The sequence below is a fragment of the Ambystoma mexicanum genome, chromosome 1q (genome assembly GCF_040938575.1).
Source record: "Ambystoma mexicanum isolate Mex_15411 chromosome 1q, UKY_AmexF1_1, whole genome shotgun sequence".
NCBI lineage: Eukaryota > Metazoa > Chordata > Amphibia > Caudata > Ambystomatidae > Ambystoma > Ambystoma mexicanum.
The window spans coordinates 851,297,178-851,317,309 of record NC_090922.1 but is presented as its reverse complement, the minus strand read 5'-3'; the positions used below and the strand labels follow the sequence as shown (position 1 = coordinate 851,317,309).

General features: G+C 43.3%; 1 protein-coding gene across 3 annotated transcripts in view; it reads left to right on the top strand.

Annotated features, from left to right (window-relative positions):
- The window catches only part of LOC138538019 (coagulation factor XIII B chain-like), a 792,475-nt gene that overhangs the window by 498,275 nt on the left and 274,068 nt on the right, over positions 1–20,132 (top strand). For all 3 annotated transcript variants that reach the window (XM_069641499.1, XM_069641498.1, XM_069641497.1), the window contains exon 12: positions 12,335–12,511. In XM_069641499.1, the coding sequence (XP_069497600.1) occupies positions 12,335–12,511 (177 nt within the window). The remainder of the gene's footprint in view (positions 1–12,334; positions 12,512–20,132) is intronic.

Here is a 20,132-nt window from a genome sequence, read left to right as displayed (position 1 = left end):
CCGATTTGCCTTGTAAGCAAGCAGTCAATTTATCCCAAACTATTCTTTTTTCAGGCACTAATGTTTTCAATTTCCCTGCTATTTGCGATGGCAAAGCCAACATTACTTGCAGTGGCTTTTCTCCAAACTTTCTCCCTATCAACTGTATTCAAATTCTACCATGTATCGCCTAACATCCGCACGTCATTAATACTTCTAATCTGCTTCCATATATCTACAAGGAGAATCACAGGAAACAATAAATCAATGTCATTTATTGTAAAAACAGATGAATTCAAAACAGATTCAATTTTCTTATAGAACCCTGCCAGATTTTTCCTAATATCAGGGACCGTCTGCTTTATAGTATTCACTTCTTGCCTAGAAAAGGGGACATGTACAAACTGTGCGATATAATGAGCTTCTATTGTTCGCGCTGGAATCGCTCCATCGGCAGCAACCTCTACTTTTGGGACAAACGTGGGAGGCACCTCCCTCATGGGTAATTGCCAAGTAGGGGATTCTACATTTGTTTGTCTTTTACGCAACAAAGCTAGATCAATTGAAAAAGCAGTCGTTCCAGTATCAGTTGAAAATGCTCTTTTTATAAATTGTCATTAAATCAGCAGGACAACACATCTTATTCTTTATACACTGACTAAACGTATCATGCGCTTCAATCGGGGAAATGGCGACATCCGTAATCCATCTAAGCCCATCTGGTGTACAAATTCGCATCTCTTCACTAACCTGTTTCAACGGCGGCAAAAACTGTTTCTGAACGTACGACATATGCGGTTCATTTTTTTTCATTATTTCTTTATGCAACCTATCAAGTTCTCGCTTACACACAAATATTCGCCCTATGCGTTCTCTTTCGCCACATTATCTCGCAAATTCGAAAGGACAACCAAATCACACAACTCTTGCGGTACCACTCTACTAGTCAAATCACTCCATATTTTAACATGATAATCCCCCATACATTCTAACAATACCTGTTGTTCAGCAAGGCCTCTATGATCAGATATGGAACTTTACACAGCCGCTTCATCGTCATGATAAATATACGTTTTCGGACCACTCTTTCAGTTTGTCTTTCCTTCCCTTGCTAATCGTACTACGAGTCTGTCTAATACTTCCTCTTTCAGGCCCCATTGCTGCAGAACTGCCAGCTAAAGCGTATAACTCATGCTCTGAAGGAGGTGGAGGAAATGATGTCATGGGCACAGAGGGAATGCTTACTGCAGGTGTGGATGGAATCACGGGAATAGGAGGTAGATAAGAAGGAGGTGCAACTGGGTCAGTACTTTAATGTTCACTTCTTCGCCCATGTAATATCTTATTTATCAGTTCATCTGATGTATGCAAATCTTGTGAAGGATAGATTTTCGGTATGTCTAATTGGAAGGCCCTATCCATGTTCCTAATGGCTTCTGTCTGCTGCTGCTGATCATGCTCTAGCGCGTTCTCTGTATTTGTTTTATGTCTACGTGCGTGTTTCTCCCTAATTTTTAAACAGATTGGCTTCCTTCCTACAGTCTTTTATAACGTCGAACGCTGCAGGTCTGGCCTTTTTTCATAGCAATACTGATTCTAAACGTTCTATACGCGTATATGTTCATTACGCGCTAATTCAAAGCTCCCATTATTAGGCCACTAAAGGTCTGATACACGTCTGGTCTGCCTATGCCAAACCGCATTGAACACTATTGCCCCTATTCCATACTTCGGTTGGCACGACCTGGCCAGTTTCCAAAGATTGTCTACCGCAGTGAAAAAATCTCACTAAACAGGAAGACAATTTCCCAGGGATGGTCAACTCTCACCCTTTCCTTACCCTGGGCGTTTGAACTTGCAAGTGCAATTCTTGACCAATATCAGGACGTTTAAGAATCGGGGCACGACTCACCTGATCAACCAGTTTGTCGCTCAGGATGCAATTCACCCCTATACAGACGCAACCAAGAATTGTTGCGAGAGTGTGTTTGGCTCAATTTGCCTCGTTTCCAGGACCCTCGCCTCGATGCTCTCTGGGCGCTGCTCATCTATTAGGGATCGGCTGTGTGCAGATCTGCAAATGAGTCTCATCACTTCTGCAGAGGTGCCCCGAACACCTTCCGATCCCGGTCCGACGGCTTTGTCCTCGACTCGTTCTTGCCTTCCTTCAACTTCAAGGTATGCGATGGAGCATTAATGGGAGGGTACCTATTTGGGCGCCATATTTGCTATGCCATAAATGAACCATACATGGAAATAAGGCACAATAACCATATACCCAATGACACGTCAGTCGCGAGGATCGTTTTCCAAACAAGTCTGGTTTTATTCAGAGTATCTTAGTCGGCTGATGGGTCTCAACGCCTCATGACGTGTGTTCCCAGACACCATGAGATGCGAGAGAGAGCCAACAGCACTCAAGCAGCAATATATATATATAATATATCATCCTTTGCTAATGCTAATCGACCCGCCCTCATACATGTCATACAGGCTAGGGTTCAATGATTGACAATTATGACACGTTATGACAAGTCTTCATTCAGTCTAAACATTAGTTATTCTAGCAAAGGCTGCAGAGTTAGTTTTCTGTTATGAGGAACATGGAGCTCTGGCTCGGTAAGGATATCTTGTTCTTAGCAGAGAAAAACTCCATAGTACGTTATCTGTTTGCTACAACTCATGAGCTAAGGGTCAGACAGTTCTGAAGTAGAAAATACCATCCTCCATGAAGGAGCACCGCTAGAAGAATATAATTCATGTTTAACTGCCTTTTACAACAGTGCTTGCAAGACAAACCGGCACCAGGACTACTGATTAGGCGTGGCTTCTGCACGGCTTCAAGGACTTAGTGAGAGGGAAAATAATGTATTTCTACACAGTTCTGCATTCCTGTCTGTGTTAGCATTTCAGAGTTCAAGCCGTGGCCTCGCACCATGTGCAGATCTAAAGCATAGAATAAATTTGCGAAGCGTTACAAAGAAGAAAATGGCCGGCATTTCACAAAATGGACTCCCTATGGTTACATTCAGGTTTCTCGAATTGCGTTGTTTGTCACATGATGCGATTCGCTTCTGGTCAACATATTATACGTATCATTCGGCTATGTGATTACTTTTTCGGTATAACGAAATCCCTGAGCGTAACATCAGGACCCCTGTAATCAGGGACTCTAACCCCTTCGGTACCATGGATTCTGCCGCCTTCATGTCCACTGGCTCATATGTACCAAGGGCCACGGGGATGGTAGACTTCAGCAGAATTGGCAACCTGGGACTGACAGATCAGCACCTCCCACAAATGGATGTGCAGGCATCTCTGTATAGATTCCCAAATGTTAGGGCTAGCCTCTCTGATCAGGAAGACTCCAGTGGGGGGAGAATCAGGGAACTGGATCCCCAAAAATACCACCTACCAAAGGATCAGTCTGTCAAATTTGGTGGGGAACTCCAGGAAAGCAGGCCCACAAAGAGTATCTTAAAGACCTCTTCCCAGCTAGGGCAGTGGTGGGGGGGGGGGGTACTCACCCAATCCTGGGAGCAAGTGAGAGTCAGACACCGGCATCAAGAAACTAGGCCCTCACATTCTGCCAGCCATTCTCAAGCTCGCAGAATCAGGGAGATCCTAGAGGATCAGATAGCCACCTCTTGTAGCAGTGCATCTGAGTCAGAGGATGAGTGGACTCGGGTGACTAAGACTAAAAAGGCCAACAAAATTAAGTGGGCTCTACTAAAATATCCCCTGAAACAGATCAAGGCCATTAGGTGCGTCATAACTCCCTATCACAAAAAAAGTATTCAGTCTGGGAGCAACTTGAGTTATACGAGCAAATGATGGATACTTTCCACCTGAAAGATAGCCAGAGTTGCATCCAATATGTCAAGTGGACATTTTCCCCTGAATACACCAGCTTCTTTGCGGGGATGGAGGATCAAAATCACTCAAGATGGTCCACCCACAGGGCGGCCATCTTAAAACATTTTTCTGTACATAGGAACCCCCAAGAGGCCCGCAAAGCGGCCTGGAATCTGCAATGTGGGGAAGACCAGGCCCCACAAGAATTTGTGCAAGAACTAAAACGTGCCTTTGCGCAGACCACCAGGAGGGTGCGCACAGACAGTAGGGAGCTCATTAATACCTTTTTTCATGCACTCCCTAAATACATCATGACCCAGTTGGTGAGGGACTTTCACGAGAAGAGATCACTAGACTGGGTCATTGAACAGGCGACTCGTATTTATGAAGTGCAGAAACCGGTAGAGAATAAAAATACAAATAAAAAACCCAAACCAGCCAACACCCCTGCTGCTGCTAAGGTGGCGGAGGTGAAGGTAGCCCTCATTTTAGATCTGGAGATGGGGGGGCCTAAAAATATTCTTGTACATAATCCATCTTCTAACCAAAGAAACAGAAGGCCCTCGGGCCAAACAGGTAGTCAGGGAGGTAATCCCACAAATGGGACCCCTAATTCCCCTTATTATATTAGCCCCTGTTACAAGGGCAACAAATCCATCATGGGGTATGTGTGGACTCCCCCAGCCCAAAGGATGGATCCAACTAGGTAGCTACCAACCCAGGAAACTTCCCTCCTAACATTCCCCAGGAGGGCAGTAATCCATCAAATGCCGGGTTGAGCTTCTTTCCCCGGTACCTGCCAAACTTCAACCCCCAAAACAACCCTCCTTTCTTTCCCCACTTTCCTGAGCCCAGACAGCCCAGTCCGGGAGAGGGGAGGCCAAGGGTGAAGGGTTACCAGAACTATCCCAACCAAGGGTATTATGGGACAAGTTACCCTTCCCGTGATCCGCCCAGGATGGAACAGAGACCCCCGTACCAGCCAGAGCGGGTGTCCCAACTGGAGCGCCAAGTCCAGAACTTGTCACAGGATCTGGGTCGCATACTGAGGGCTCAGCAGAACACTCAGATGAGCGTGCCGGCTCAGAACTCTACAAATCAAGGGTCTGGTACTCCAGAGCAATGATGGGGAGAGAACCCTGACAACCCACTGGTTCCAAAGGAGGAGGCACAGGGGGAAGAGGTTGTAAAGCCTTAGAGGGAGCTTCCTTCCCCACTTGTGAAAAGCCCCTGGCACCCAGGAACCAGAACCAACATCTCCTGCCCCTGAAAGTTTGCAACCTAAGGAACAGAGGGCGGGTAGGAGAAATAAAGGGCCTAAAAAGACCCATTTTGTGGAGGAGGTTAGTGTCTTCCAATTTGAAGGAGAGGGGTCCTCAGAGGACTCTGGGGAAAAGGATCTACTCCTTCAGGGATGGGGTAACTCCTCCCAAAGAAAAATGGGTCCCGAGAGATCCTAATCAAGACTGGGTAAATGTGGGGACTGAGTTAGGACCGCCCACCATTGAACCCTAGAATGATCAGCCAGAAAGCGACCTTGCCCAAACATATTCAGGGCACATTTATTTTACAGATCCCCAAGCTCCCACACTGAATCCTGCCCAAACTACCCCTGTCAGAATCAAGAGTCAAGAAATTAACCCACCAACTGGCCCAAAATGCACATTACCTTTGCCCCCTCGAGGAGAAGGAGGGAAGATGTTATGTTCCAGTCCAAATACAAGGGCAATGTACATTTTTGGCACTGGTGGACACTGGATCCCAAGCCACCCTTCCGTCAAAGATGGCCTTTGATCAGCTGAATTGAGGAAGGGGGGGAGAGATACCAGATCCCTCTCACCCCTCTTCCTGGACAACTTCAGAACTTTGACGGGAAGGAAATTCCTGTTGAAGAGTCTGTAGAGCTGGAAATTAAAATTGGGCGACACAAAATGAAGCACCCGGTCCTAGTCGTGGTGCCAGAGGGAACCCCCTGTCTATTAGGGAATGACATCCTCCGTAGGCTGTCTCCCCTAATAGATTGTATGAATAAGGTACTCTGGACCCAGGCTCACAGGCCAATCAAATTAAAACAAAGTGTCAACCATGTTAGTCTAAATGGCACATGCCACATGGTTGAACAAAAACCGGACCAAATTAAGTTCTACCTTCAAAACAACGATATACCCGATGTTACCATCATAGCTGTGGGACAACCAACTGGTGATGGGAACTCCTCTCCATTTCTGCAAATCAACCACCCTTCCAGTCTCAAGTGGCATTCCACACTGGAAGGAGATACTTTGAAATTTTATACTAATTCACAATCAGAACATCCCAATTCCATAGCCAAAATTGATATCAAACCAGCACAAAACTTAGCTGGCATTCTGAAGAAGGGTGAACAGCTCTTCCTCCTGAGTTAAATGACGGGAAGGAGTCTGTCCTCGCCCGAGTTGACTTGAATAGCGAAGAAAGCTTCATCAGCAAGGTATTATTCAGGAAACTCCCAAAAGTCCAGACCCTGCCCGCCGTTGAGCCCCTTGATCCATGGGTATGGGGCCTGGAAACTCCCTGTTCCAAACCTCTTCTGATTAGCTGTGGCATAATCAAAATCTCTAGCGATGAGAAAAGCATAGGACATAGTTGATGGCTCATGCGAGGTGTTCCTTCTGCCTTTTATATGGGCAATCACCTCCTCAACTAACTCGAAATTAATTTGGACCCCGGTTATTGCCAAGCCTGGTCCCAACTGGAGAGTAAATCTCAAGGTCCCAGCAATCCTAAAGGAAGCCTTCCGGTCAGCCTTGCTCTATTTCTTGAATTTCAGAAATGGAGGAGAGGTCACCATCCCAGGCCTCACCTGCAGAATCTGCATCCCCAAGGGAAATTTGACAGAAGGGGAAGACAAGTGGGCCCACATAAACCAGCTAACGAGTTGCCATCCCAAGCATACATTGCGGCAAATATAAGAGCCTACCGGAAACCCAGAGGGGAAAAATCCGGACATATAGAGAAATTATTAAAAGGTCATAAATTACATGCGAGGAAACTGTAAATTATCTTTCAATGTATGCAGGGAATATTGTCAACTGTTATTAAATGCATGCATCTGTCCCACTGCTGAAGTCCCCCGGGGAACAGAAGTGGGGAAAGTTTCCATAACCGTGCTATGTTCTGTTTTGTTTTTAATACTGGAAATAAATCCACCTAATCACCAAGGAGGACCTCCTCGGGGACCGGGAGTAAAAAAAAAACAAGAGTTCCGGAGTGTCGCTCCACACTTCCAACCAGAACCAGCAAGGAGAGTGTGTCGCATCCATCGCTGACGGGAGAAGCAACCGGATTTCTTCACATGGACCGAAGGGAAAAAAAAAACCCATGTGGACGTGACGTTGAAGTCGGGGGGGGGGGATATTTTTACCCATGCCAATGCGTGCCCCACTACACCCCTTTGCCAATGGGGGAAAGGAAACTGCCAAAAATGGATGTGCTAAACCCTGTGCACGCAAAAATCTGTAAAACTGCATGATTCACAAATCACAAAATGCTGCACACCCTGCCACACAAAGTCAAAGTTGGGGTAAAAACAGGACTCACTGAATGTCAGTGGGTGCTGTCACCTGTCACATGAAGCAAGGCCACAGAAGTGGGCTAAGATCCGAAAATGCCCTTAAAATCCAGTTTTCCCTATCCATTGCAACCTTCAAAGTGCTGTTTTGGCGCTAAATTCTGTCATTTCCCCAGTGAGTTATTGAAATGAAAAGTTGCTGAAATCACAGATTCTTCAGGTGGCTCAGAGAAAACCGGACCTCACTGATTGACAGCTGCATAAGAAAATTAGATGTCAAACCCAGTTAAAAGTGTTTCTTTTTCCTGAAGAAATTGCAAAATTTGCCTATTTAAAGCATGTTTGTGAAGGGCTTAATTCTTTTGCATGGTCAAATCCCTTGTAAACTGTGCTTATTTTTATATGTGTGAAATGAACACTATAAAGTGAATTTAAAGCAACCCAGTATTGGAGTTAAGTGAATAAATAATTCTGACGTGACAGTGCAAGCCTGGGAAAGATTGACACTTTCAAATTGACACTCCCTTACTACAGGAAGCCTTAATGGTTCGCGCATATTGACAACAAGGAACACAATGGCCTCATCAGACTTTCGTCTGTGGCTGAGCCAAGAACAATGGCAAGCTGCCTACTGATCTCTACAGGGGAGCTTCCCTCTCCAGGAAGAGCACACACCTCCCTGATCAAAGGTCTGTGACAGCTGTTGCCTGTGAAGGGGAGTTACAAAGGATTAAAAAAAAACTGCTGGAACTTTTTGTTGTTGAAATCCTTTTTTGTTATTAAATGTGAAACTCTTTAACTGTGCAACCTGAAGGAGGATACATCTAAAAATTGGTAGATATTAACCTAATTTTAGGCTTTTGCTTTGAAGACATTAATGGACCCTGTACCACATAAGGAACCAAAGTTACAGGAAAACCCTAATTGTAGCAAAACTATTAATGTTGCCAGTCTAAGATTGTATATACACGATCCAGTGATAACCGCCCAGATATGTTCTGAATTAGAAATTAGTAGTCTAAAATGTTATGGTTCAAAATGATAACATTCTATAGAATGACCAAGACAGCTCTCACAGAGATGAGGATTGAATGTGAACATAACTATTAAATATACAAGGTATGTGTCCAATGTTATTAGGGGGACATCATTTTTTAAATGTACATTTGTGCAAAAGTTATGTTTTGGTCAAAATCAATGTGGGAGTTCCTAAATCCCATCAGAAAGATGACAGCTCTGTTCTGACTGCCAACCAAAACGAGACAAATACCTTTGGCCACTCACAGCCGTGGGGGTGTGTTTTGAAATTCTGGCCACACCATAAACTTTGTGATGTCACTTGGCATGATAAATATAGGAACTTCACCACACATAAGACAGAGACTGCTTGCTGAAGACACTGCTTCTTGAACACATCCAGATTCCAGCGCAGCGCTTTGTTCCTGACTTCTTCATTCTATCCAGAACTATTCACCTGGCAGCTGACTCCAGATTTCCTTGCAGAATCCAGACTTTAGCATTGCTGAACTCTTTCTAGCTAGACCCAATTTCAAACATCCCAAACATGAGGGGATTTAATTCTGATTCAGTCTGGCTTGCTACCATTAAGGTTTGCCTGCTGAAACTTGCATCCTGCCATCTACCGTGTCCAGTGACCAGAAAGGCCCATCCAAATCCAGTCTGAGGTGCAGTCCAAAATTGACTCGAACGGCACTGCTGATCCAATCCCGCCAGAGGTGCCCTGCTGCCGGTAGACCTGACCCGATCCAATGACAAGAACCCTGATGGTCCAATTTTAATCACAAGGGACTGTAAGTATCAATAGGAAGAACAGTGACCTATAGTATATTTGCATTGTCTTCTCCCAATCTCAGCCCATCCCATCTTTAACTTCAGAACCCTAGTATTGTCAGAACCATTCTTGCGCTGATTTTTCTCATGTGTTTTACAAAACCATAAGTCATTAGTGATTTTGAGTAACTAAAGTAAATCCCAGAAATAAATATATCCACCACGTGAAGGGTTACAGTGGCCATGTAACTGTTGAGATTCCTGGGTGGCATTCTCTTTTTCATAGTCATTAATATAGTACAACAAAACCAATCTGTCATTTTTAAAACCGAATTTCTGTTTCATTTTCGCGCCTATTTTGCAGAAACGCCTCTCACTACAACCTCCATAACTTCTTCAATTTTATACATAGAAACGAAATTTCAACTCACTGATACCATATCCAATAACTGCATTGCGGAACAGTGTATTTGACCCATTATTCTCAAAAATCGCATAGTGAACTTTTGCAGCGAATTGCAGTTTTCAAAAGTTTACACATGTCTTTTTCAAATCCCATCCTGATCTAAAGTGTGTACTGTTGTTTATATTGTAGCTCCTGTGTTAGGACCTGTTTGGTGTTGCTTTCCTAAGAATATTTCTTCATTCAAGCATTTTTGCACCCTTTTGCATTATTTTACAAAGCCATTTTCACCTGTCATTTCAAAAGTGTCAATTTCCAAAAACAGTTTTCTCCCTTGTTTGGGGAGGGAAGATTGCATTCAGACTGTAGACATTATCTTTCATTCCTGAATACCTGCTGATTACTTACCTCTGTGTCGGATTGCTCATTTGTACCTTAAAGAACTTTGCAGGGGGAAATATTAACCTAAACGCTATCTGTTCACAAACCAGAACTGTTCTTTTTCCTGTGTTTTCTATTCTGCCTTATTATAAGTGAATTCAATTGCTTTACTTATTTTCTGAATTGTACTGTCACCACTTGGTGATTGCTGCTATATATATAATATATATATATATATACTTGTGTGATTTGAATAATACATAAATAAATATTTACCTTTACAAACTAGCCTGATTCCTGGTACAGTGTGACCTGGGGGGTGTTTTGAGACGGGTGTGATATGAGTGGTATATCATTCAGAATATAGAATTTATAGACACAAATAAATAAGATTTTCACTGCACACTACATGCTAGGCGAGACCTGGGTGTGTGCCTGATTGAAATTCTTAACATATTTCCTATACCAGCGCTGCAAGGTGAAGAGGAAGACCGTACTATTGATCCCGCTCCTGGATGACTTTTGGGACGAGGGGTTGTCCCTCATGAAGAATCCTTCCTCAGCCCTGGCAAAAAGGGACCGTTATGAGAAGAAGTACAGGGTGCCAGACTCTGCGCCTAAGTGCGTGCAGTCCCAACCGTTCCCGGACTCTATGGTTGCAGCAGCAGTCAAGAAGAAGTCTTCGGGCTCCTCCTCTTCAGCGGCCTCCTCTCCCCCAGACAGTGAGGGGAAGAAGCTGGATGCCATGGGGCTGAGAGATATCACGTCGGCAGCGACTACCATCAATGCCGCCAACTCTCTCGCCATTTTAGTAAGTTACGACCGGGAGCGGTGGTTCAAGATCGCTGTCATCCTGGACTTCCTTCCCGACGACAAGAGGGCGGAAGCTTTGGAAATTCTACAGGCAGGCGAGGTGGCATTGGATAGATAGAGCAACATTAAGATGGATGAGAAACATGTGAGGGGATGGGGAGGTCATGGATTGCCCCATGTGTCTAATAGGGTCAAAAGAGATTGAACGTACAGTGATAAATAGAGCGGCATAGTACAAGAAATATTAATGGATGGGTGTTATACAATGGCCTTGCCTTGAACAATTCCAAAACAGAGCTTATAATCCTAGGCACTCCCTCCAAGCTGCGTCACCTTGACCAAGCATAGTCCTCCATTCAAATCGATGATTGATTGCTTCCCAATCTCAAGAAAATGAAGACTTTGGGAGTCACCATCGATCAAGAACTTTCAATGACGGTTCACATTAGCTGTCTTGTGTCTAACTCCTCATATTATATCAAGCTCCTGGCTCAACTCAGACCTATTCTTGAAATTTCCAGTTGTGCTACCCTGGCTAGAGCTATCATAGGAAGTTGCCTGGACTACTGTGCAATCATTCTACTGGGTGTGGGTAAGGGGGAGATCAATCGCTTGCAAGTTGTTCAGAACAACACAGTCAGGGTAGTAGCAAGTCTGTGAAAAACTGACCATGTGTCGGCGGCAAGGAGATTGCTTCACTGGCTTCCTTTAGCCAAGAGGGTTATGTTTCATACCTTGTGCATTGCGCACCCTTGCCTCTATGGAAAGGGCTCAACCTATTTGACAACTCAACTGAAATGGCTACCAGACAGATATAGCCTTAGGTCTAATAACACCAGTCTGCTGGAATTACCGAAAGCTAAACTGTCACTTGTAGAAAAGGGATGCTTCCCTTTCTCGATCTCACGCTTTTGGAATACTCTACCTCCTGATTTGAGACTGTGCTCTAGACTGGTCAGTTTCAAACGTAAATTGAAAACTGCTTTTTGAATAAACTGTACACACATTTGTGTACTCACCCCTAAGAATTATTCCGGCCTGCTTTATGTTGAGTGTTGTATGTTTATCTCCGCACTCTCATGCCTAAGTCTCCTTGTTCCAGCGCTTTGCAAATAAATTAAATAAATAAATAAGTAAGTTAAAGCAACTGATGTCGATGAAGTCGAGGCAACCTGCATGGCATTTTCAGGTAAGTGGAGTGGGTGAAGTGGCTATAAAGAAGGGTGATGTTTGGGAAGGCAGAAGGGAAGTGTGGGGTAGTGGTATAATGTATATGCTGGGGTTGGGTCATGTAAAGAGGGGAGAGGGACCTGATGGCAGACATTAGAAGAAAGGGAGGTGCATGACAATTCAGCAAATGGTGGAATGGGTCATTCTGTTCCATCTAACTAATATCCGTGTTATTTCAGAAAGTAATTTTGTATAAATTCAATTTTAAGGCTTCTGCTGTAAATCCAGCACAGTAAATCATGTGGTTGAAGCAGGTTCTATTTCCTTCAGCCGTGAGTGTTAACAGTGTCCAATACATACTGGTTTTTTTTTTTTTTGTTTTGTTTCTCCAGCTACATCATGTTCTGCTCCACCAGAGATTGATAATGGATCCATCCAAAGTCCAAGAAGGCAAAGCTATAATTCCGGCAATACAGTCACCTACAAATGTGATGCTGGATATGTTTTTGAAAAAGGTCAACTAATAACATGTATGGACGGCCAATGGAAAAATCCACCTGCCTGCAAAAGTATGTGGACATTTTCTTACAATATGCATGCATATGGTTTTATAATGATGTGTATTAATTCAATGCACTGCTCTGTAAATAGCAGCCAGAGATGTCTTACATTGAGTGACCATACTTGTATAATACATTGCCCCACAAAAAGGCAGATTATAAATGCTGACACCCTGCCAGCCTGTATGAATAACACGCATTTGCAAAGCAAATAGTTTGGACCCTTATTGTTCATTGCATTTTAAATTTGTAGGAAAGAATTTGTGTTGGAACAAAAAGGCACAGTTCCAGCTCAAAGAAAATGCAAGCAGTACAGCCATTCATCACACAGCTATTATTACATGACCTGTTACTCTCTGTATGTCGAGGGTAAAAGGAGAAAGGATTGATAACGTAAAACAGGGCAAGAAAGGGGGAAACTGTGTGTAACTGACCGAGAGACTGCCTTAAAGGCAGTCTGATTAGGATGAAGGACTTTGACAAAGGAAAAGGATTAGAATGAGGGAGAAGGGCCCCAAGGATGAAGGCAATTGTAGGACTGAGACATATGACTAGGATTTAGGAGGGGGACTACAGCAGGACAATGAAGAAATATGACACTATAGGGCTATGACAAAGGAATGTAAGAATGGAATACAGGGAGAAGGATTACAGAGGAGGAGAAGGACTTGGGAGAAGGACTGGGCCAAAGGACTAGGAGGAAGGACTAGTATTAGGAGAAATGATTAGTAATAGGATGAATTACTTGGATAACATGGAAGGCGTAGGGACACATGACAAGGATGAAGGATGAAGGAGAAGGAGTAGGGTAAAGGACCAGGACTAGGTTTAAGGACTAGGATGAAGGATGAGATGAAGTATGAGGAGCCAAAACAAATGAGAAAGGAGATGGACTAAGACAAATGGGAATTACTAGGATGCATTACCAGGCCTGGGATGAAGGAAAAGGTCTATGATAGTATACATAAAGTCATTGGATGAGGGGAAGCACTAGAACTAAGTGCTATGATGGACAGTAATAAGGATAATGCTATGATGGACAATAATAAGGATGAATGAGAGATGAGGACAAATGATATGATGAAGGACATGGACTATGAAGAAGCACTGTGATGAACGAAAAGGACTATGCAGAAGTTAGGTGGGGACAAAGGAAAAGTATTATGAGAAAGGATTATGAAAACAGAGTATGATGAAATTGATGGACTATAACGAACGACTATGATGAATGAAAATATCTCGGATGAAGGACTACGTTGAATTTGAAGAACTATGATGAAGGATAAGGACTATGGTGAAAGACTATGACAGAGGGCATTGATGAAGGAAACTCACTATGATGAGGGATTATGATGGAGAATGAATATAACAAAGTTCTTTGACACAGGATTGTGACAAAGGAGGAATATGATGCTCTATGATGAACATCATAGACCAGCGAACTATGATGGAAAAGGGTTAGGATGAAGGATAATGATGAAGGAGCAGGGCCAGGGTAAAGCTATATGATGAAAGACTATGAAAAAGGATTATCACAAAGACTACGATCAAGGACTTTAACAAAGATAAGGTAAAAGAAAGCTAAGATAAAGTCAAGTGGTCTTGGATAGCGCCATTCTGCCAATAATGTTGGCCATGTGAATCTGTAAAGAAAGGAAATGGGGAGTAGGATCAGTGAGATAGTGGGGCAGGCGAGAAGTGGAAAGGCTGAAATGTTTGAGTGCAAGTCAGAAGCACCCATTACCTGTGTCCCGAATATGGCTTCTTTTTTGTTACGGTGAGTAAATGTGCCCTAAGGATTGTTAGCTGTAACGGAGAAGAACAAGAAGGAAGTACTATGAGGAAGGAGGTTTATGATGAAGGAGGAGAAATATGATGATGGATTATCATGAAGGTGTATGACGAAAGAGAAAGACTAGGACATAGAACTACATCTGCATTAGGAGGATTGACGCAACCCAGAATCACATGATTTTCAACTGTATTAAGGATTTGCATATTCATTTGAACTTTTAAGAGATTTGTGTAATCCTGTTTGGCATCAAGATTTGCTTATCTATAATAGGACCTTCAGGAGGTCACTTAAAATTGGCACTTTAACGACACTTCAACTAAAGTTTTTTCACCAAATTAAAAGGGTTTTGTTGCATCGGATTGTTTCACCTTCACGGTGAAAAAAGGAATGATTTCTCACTGTATATATATATTCATTTCATATAAACACACATACACACTCATAGGCCATGTTCCCTCTTTTCATTGCTTTCCCTATCAATCTTTTCACTTTTTCATCATTTTACTCTCACAAGCTTAAGTGAGTGAATATCATTATTTCACACCTGTGGTTCAGCATTTTGTCTTACACTTTCCTATAATGTAGGCCTGGTTTTTCCTTTTCAGATTCCCCCACTTGGCTTTCTCTCTCTCTCCATGCTTGATTGTACTTATATTCCTGAGCTCACATGACCCTCCCACCAGCAAAAGGAGACAGGCTCTGTGCACATATCTCCCCTCAGCACCCTCAGCTCCTCCCCTACCATGGCAGACAAGCAGGCAGACATCTCCACCATTTAATTTACAACTATAGAGCTTGCCTTTTATTTTGTGTGACCTCGCACTGAGATATGACAAGCTGTGAATGTTGTCCTCTTTTATTTCCTCGCTCTTATTCTGAGAGTGTATAGAGCGAGACAGGCATGATATCAAGAGAGATGACACAGACAGCAGAGATACATTTCTAAAAACAAAAAGCGTTATTAATGATCAGGATGGTGTAATACCTAACTAACCGTTTTGTTATGGTGGGAACTGCCCTACCTATAGAAATCTAAGGAAAGTCTGTTTCCACAAGTCCAAAAAAAAAAGTGTGTCTGTTCCAAAACCTATGCCTGTCCTCGCAACTACAACAAAACTAGTGGGGAAATGTTATGTAATGTTATGTTATGGCAACCTGTAAAGCGCACAGTTACCCAAAGGTATCATGGCGCTGCAGATGGAGGCAAACAGCTGACAGGTCCATCTAACTAACTGGCTTCTAAACAGGTAAGTCTTCAAAGCCCTTCTGAATGCCACATGATTAGACAAGTTGTTCAAAGCTAATGGAAGGTCGTTCCATAATTGGGCCACGGCCACCGAGAAAGCCCAGCCTCCAATACGAGAGCGGCGGATAGAAGGTATGCACAGCAGACCATCCGAGGCCGAATGTAATGTCCGATTGGAAAGATATCGGGTGAATTTACCCCATACATAGTCCGCCCCTAGGTTGTGCAGCACACAATGAACCAGGCAGAGTGCCTTAAACCTAATACGTTGGGCCACAGGCAACTAATGCAAGGAGCGCAAAACTGGAGAGATGTGGGCCCCATAGGGCTTCCGTTTGCTGCACGCATGGGCAGATTTTGTAGGTGCTGCAGCCACTGGACAATGCCCTTAGTTTCGACCAGATATAGCGAGTTACAATAATCCAGGTGGCTCAAAATCATGGCAGCTACCAACGGCGGCCTGAGATTCCGGGGTAGGAACAGAAGCACCTTTCTCAGTGTTTTAAGCTGGAAATGGCCAGCCTGACAGACCGCCAACACTTGTGCATCCATGGAAAGAGTGGCAGAGATCACAACTCCTAAATTCTTTACTATGACAACCGGAACAGGAAGAGAGGCCTGGGAAGAAGGCCAGAAAGAGGACACCCAGAGTGAAGGGAGGAGAACCCAACACCAACACCTCCCTCTTGTCTCCATTGAGTTTAAGCCAATTGTGGTTCATCCAGTCTCCCATGGCGGCCAGGCAACGATGAAGGAACAACGACAGCTCAGCCTACATAACATAACATAACATTGGTTCACAGAGAACCTCATCCAGCTAAAGTACCAATTCTGCCCTGAGATTTTTGTATGCTCAGGAGCTGCCCTTGGAAAAGGACTATTACAGGGTAGTTAATATACACCATATGTATATTTCTGAGGATTGTGAATCTGTTTAGTCTCACATGCTTTGCACAGACTACCATCTAATGGTTTGTGTAGAGTTTTACAAGTTGTTTATCTCGAAGACAAAGGTTGTTGACACGTTGCTGCTACAACACTGTCCCTATCCTATATGTGTCCCCATAAGGCTGCACACTTAAAAATCCTCAGATTGTTTCTTTTGCGATATTGATGTGGCTGTGGGAGGCACATTTATGTTCAATTAACAGAGAAGCTGATTCTGAAATGTTGACTCCTTTCGGACCCTGGTAATTGAAATATGGACGGAGAAGACTGTGAACCAGAACCAAAGGCCATCGCTGCCCCTGCGGTGACAGATTCAGAGCAGGACTATAGGGGATATATCTTCACAAATCTTGAGAATTACCTCCTTTCTTTTCTCTCTTTCTATCCTGCATCTTCCCCTGCTACAATACACTCCTGGAGAATACACTTGTATGTACTGCTCTAACTGTAAAACCAAATTCGCAGTGAAGTACACCTATCAGGTGTTCAATAAATGCATGCTCCATGACCATGCTGAGGACAAGTTCCAGGCATGTGAATGGTTTAAGCCTGAGAAACTCAAGGCTCAAAAGAGAAAAGTGGTGGGCAGCTTGCGGTATTGGAATGTAGGTTTCCAACCAACCATAGCCATTGAGCACTGAGAAGGTGGGTGGACTTTGTTAACTCTGGAGAAGGGTTGTTTTAGACTGTGAGGGGGCAGTATCTGACCTCCACTTCCATGGAATGAACTACTACTCATTGCTTCAAGAAGCCAGCCATTAAACATAGCACCAAAAATGGTGCTGATTAACAAAAAATGAATTTGAAACATTGCGCTTATGCACCCGTTGTTGATTGAAGTGGACTCACACTGTTAGGACACCATTAGATATGACCCCAACAGCTAAACGCTTAATGATAATAGCTTCTACACACACCTGTCAGTGTCATTTACATATTACGCATCTCCTCTGGACGACTTCTTTATTGAGGACAAAACAGAACATGTGCAGGAAAATGAAGAGGATGAACCCTTACAGAGGAACCCTTCAGCCTATTCCCATCACTCCTGCCCCCAGAGTAAATGTTTTCTTGCGAAACACAAAACATAACTCGGTGGAGGAGAAGCCTCAGCCAAAGACATAAAAAAGGGATTTCATTAATCCCAATGATTTACAAGAGACCTTTAGTGAGTAGGAGTTAGAAGAAAGGAAAGAGCCTCAAGAAGAAAAATGGGATGGTCACACAGATTAACCAATAGACTCTCCAGAGTACTTGGGCTCACCAGTCTCAAACTCACCAACTGATGATCGAGGGAAATATTTTGCAATACTTAAGAGAGCAGCAGCAAAATCTGACACTGCTACTGAAGTGGGGGAAGAGGACATGGATTTCAAGGAAGACATGGAAGATATCTGGAGGCTCACTCCGAGGTCAGTGAAAAACGAATCAAACTTACAGTAGCCAAACCACCGACTAGCAGATCTATATGTGTCAGGATAAAGAAAAAACACGGACCATAAACTGAAGATGCTAATGGGCATAGACCATGCATGAATCACTTGTGATAACCATGGCAATGAATAGGTGTGGGCTTCTGCGTCAACATCCGAAGCCCCACTACAAAGGGAAAGTTAAATGGCATATCAAATTTCCTGCAAGATGGTGAGATGTGTGGCATATAGTCTACAAATGGCAAATTAAAAAGGCTACTTTACTTGCCTGTAAAGCCATGCAAATTAGCAGGCAGGACCTATGTCCTGCCTGCTAGAGGCAGTTTCTACAGACCACACAGGCTATACTGAGGGCAAAACCACCAAACCTTCAGTCCTTTCAATCAGGGCCTATAATTTGCTCAAGGTACATGGGGCTAAACCCCTCAAACCTACCCATACGCACACTACGTGCAATCCCAATTCACCACCTCATACAAGTGGGTACTGGACATATTGAAGAACAGATATTGTACAAATCTCACTAACAAGCCACAAACAATACCATAAACAAGCTGAAACTACCAAAAACTTTGAGATCTTCTACTAACGGTTTACTGGGTGTGGGAGGGGTCATAGAGACAGTTCCACCTCATGACAGGAATGCAGTTATCTGCTCAATTTACTACTTAATCCCAAAATAAAACTAACCATGAATTAAGTTCTAGACTTAATGCCACCCAACATATTCCTAAAGCCACACACTTCTGCATGACCACAGCCCAGAAGGTGAACTCGTTGTTATAACAGGTGTGATGAATCCGCAATGATTCCCGGACAAATCTGGCCTGGGACCCTTCTCATCTGGCCTGGGAAAGGCAGACGCTTCCTAATCCTGACCCTGGGGTGGTGTTCTGTGAGAGTAACACATGAGGGGGGAAACAGATCAGGATGACTGAGAAACCATCTTATTTAACTACATTGTTAATGGCTTATTGCCAAACAGAAGAAGTAAGAAAACCTAACTTTATTATTTTGGACTTCAAGTCCCATAATCCCAAAGGTACTGGGACAAAGAACGGGCAGTGATATACACACTGACATCCTTGCAGGTATGTAGATGTCACAAACGATTGGTGCTCAGAACCGACAACATTAGAGCCATATTTGCATCAACAGACAAGGTGGAACTCACTCTCCAAACTGGTAGAGGATTGCCCAACAAATCTGTCATTGGCACATCCACCAGAAAGTGTAGAATGCATACCAGGGATACACAACTGTCTAGTGGACACCCCGATTAGGACAGTCACCCAAGAACATGAATGGGGACTAAACATGAATGTACTCACCAGATTATTAGAATAGGTCTATTAACAAGTGTAGACTTATTTGCAACAAAGAACAGCAAAGGCTCAAACTTCTCAACCACATACCTGCATACTGTGTCTCTAGGCAATCCTCCACGGATGAACTGGTATGGGGTAGTAGTAGTAGTACATTATTTCAGTTTACGCCATTCACAAAATAGATTTTCAAAACAGACATAAACATGATTAAAACACGTTAAAATCAGATATTAACATTCTTTTCCTGTACTTAGTGTGCCTAAGAACAATCTTCATAGAAAGACTAGATAAAAAAAATCCTTTCCAAACATTTAAAGGAGGCAGTTACGTACTCACATAAATCAGTTGCAAAGTTTACATCAACACAAGACAAAATAAAAACCATTGCCTCTGAGACAGACCTAATATTATTACATATACAATTACATATAAAATGCCTTCTCAACCACTGCCTTCGTAAGTCTAATAATGTTGTGCAAATAAGCAAAAAATGAGGCAGACCCTAAATAGTGCCACTTCCGCAAGTGCAGCACTTTGTCTTGAATTGCCACAGCATCCGGTCCCTAAAAGTAAAACATTTAATCTTAACATTGCCAGAATATGTCTTTGAGTAGGTAGCTGAATAGAACTCACCGACACATTCTCAAAGTGGGTGCCACGTGCCACCACTAAGTAGCTCAGTGAGCGTAACTTTGCCATACTATTCCCAACTTGATTAAATTCTATCTTTCTTGCTTTCATTTACAGCTGTCGCTTATTAATCGCCCCCCTCCCCTTCTCGAGTTGCTTGATATCTATACCTCATTTTCTACATAACAACAAGCGTTTCTTGTACAAGTATAAATGTCACAAGCAGCATTTTTCGACAACTCTTCCATTA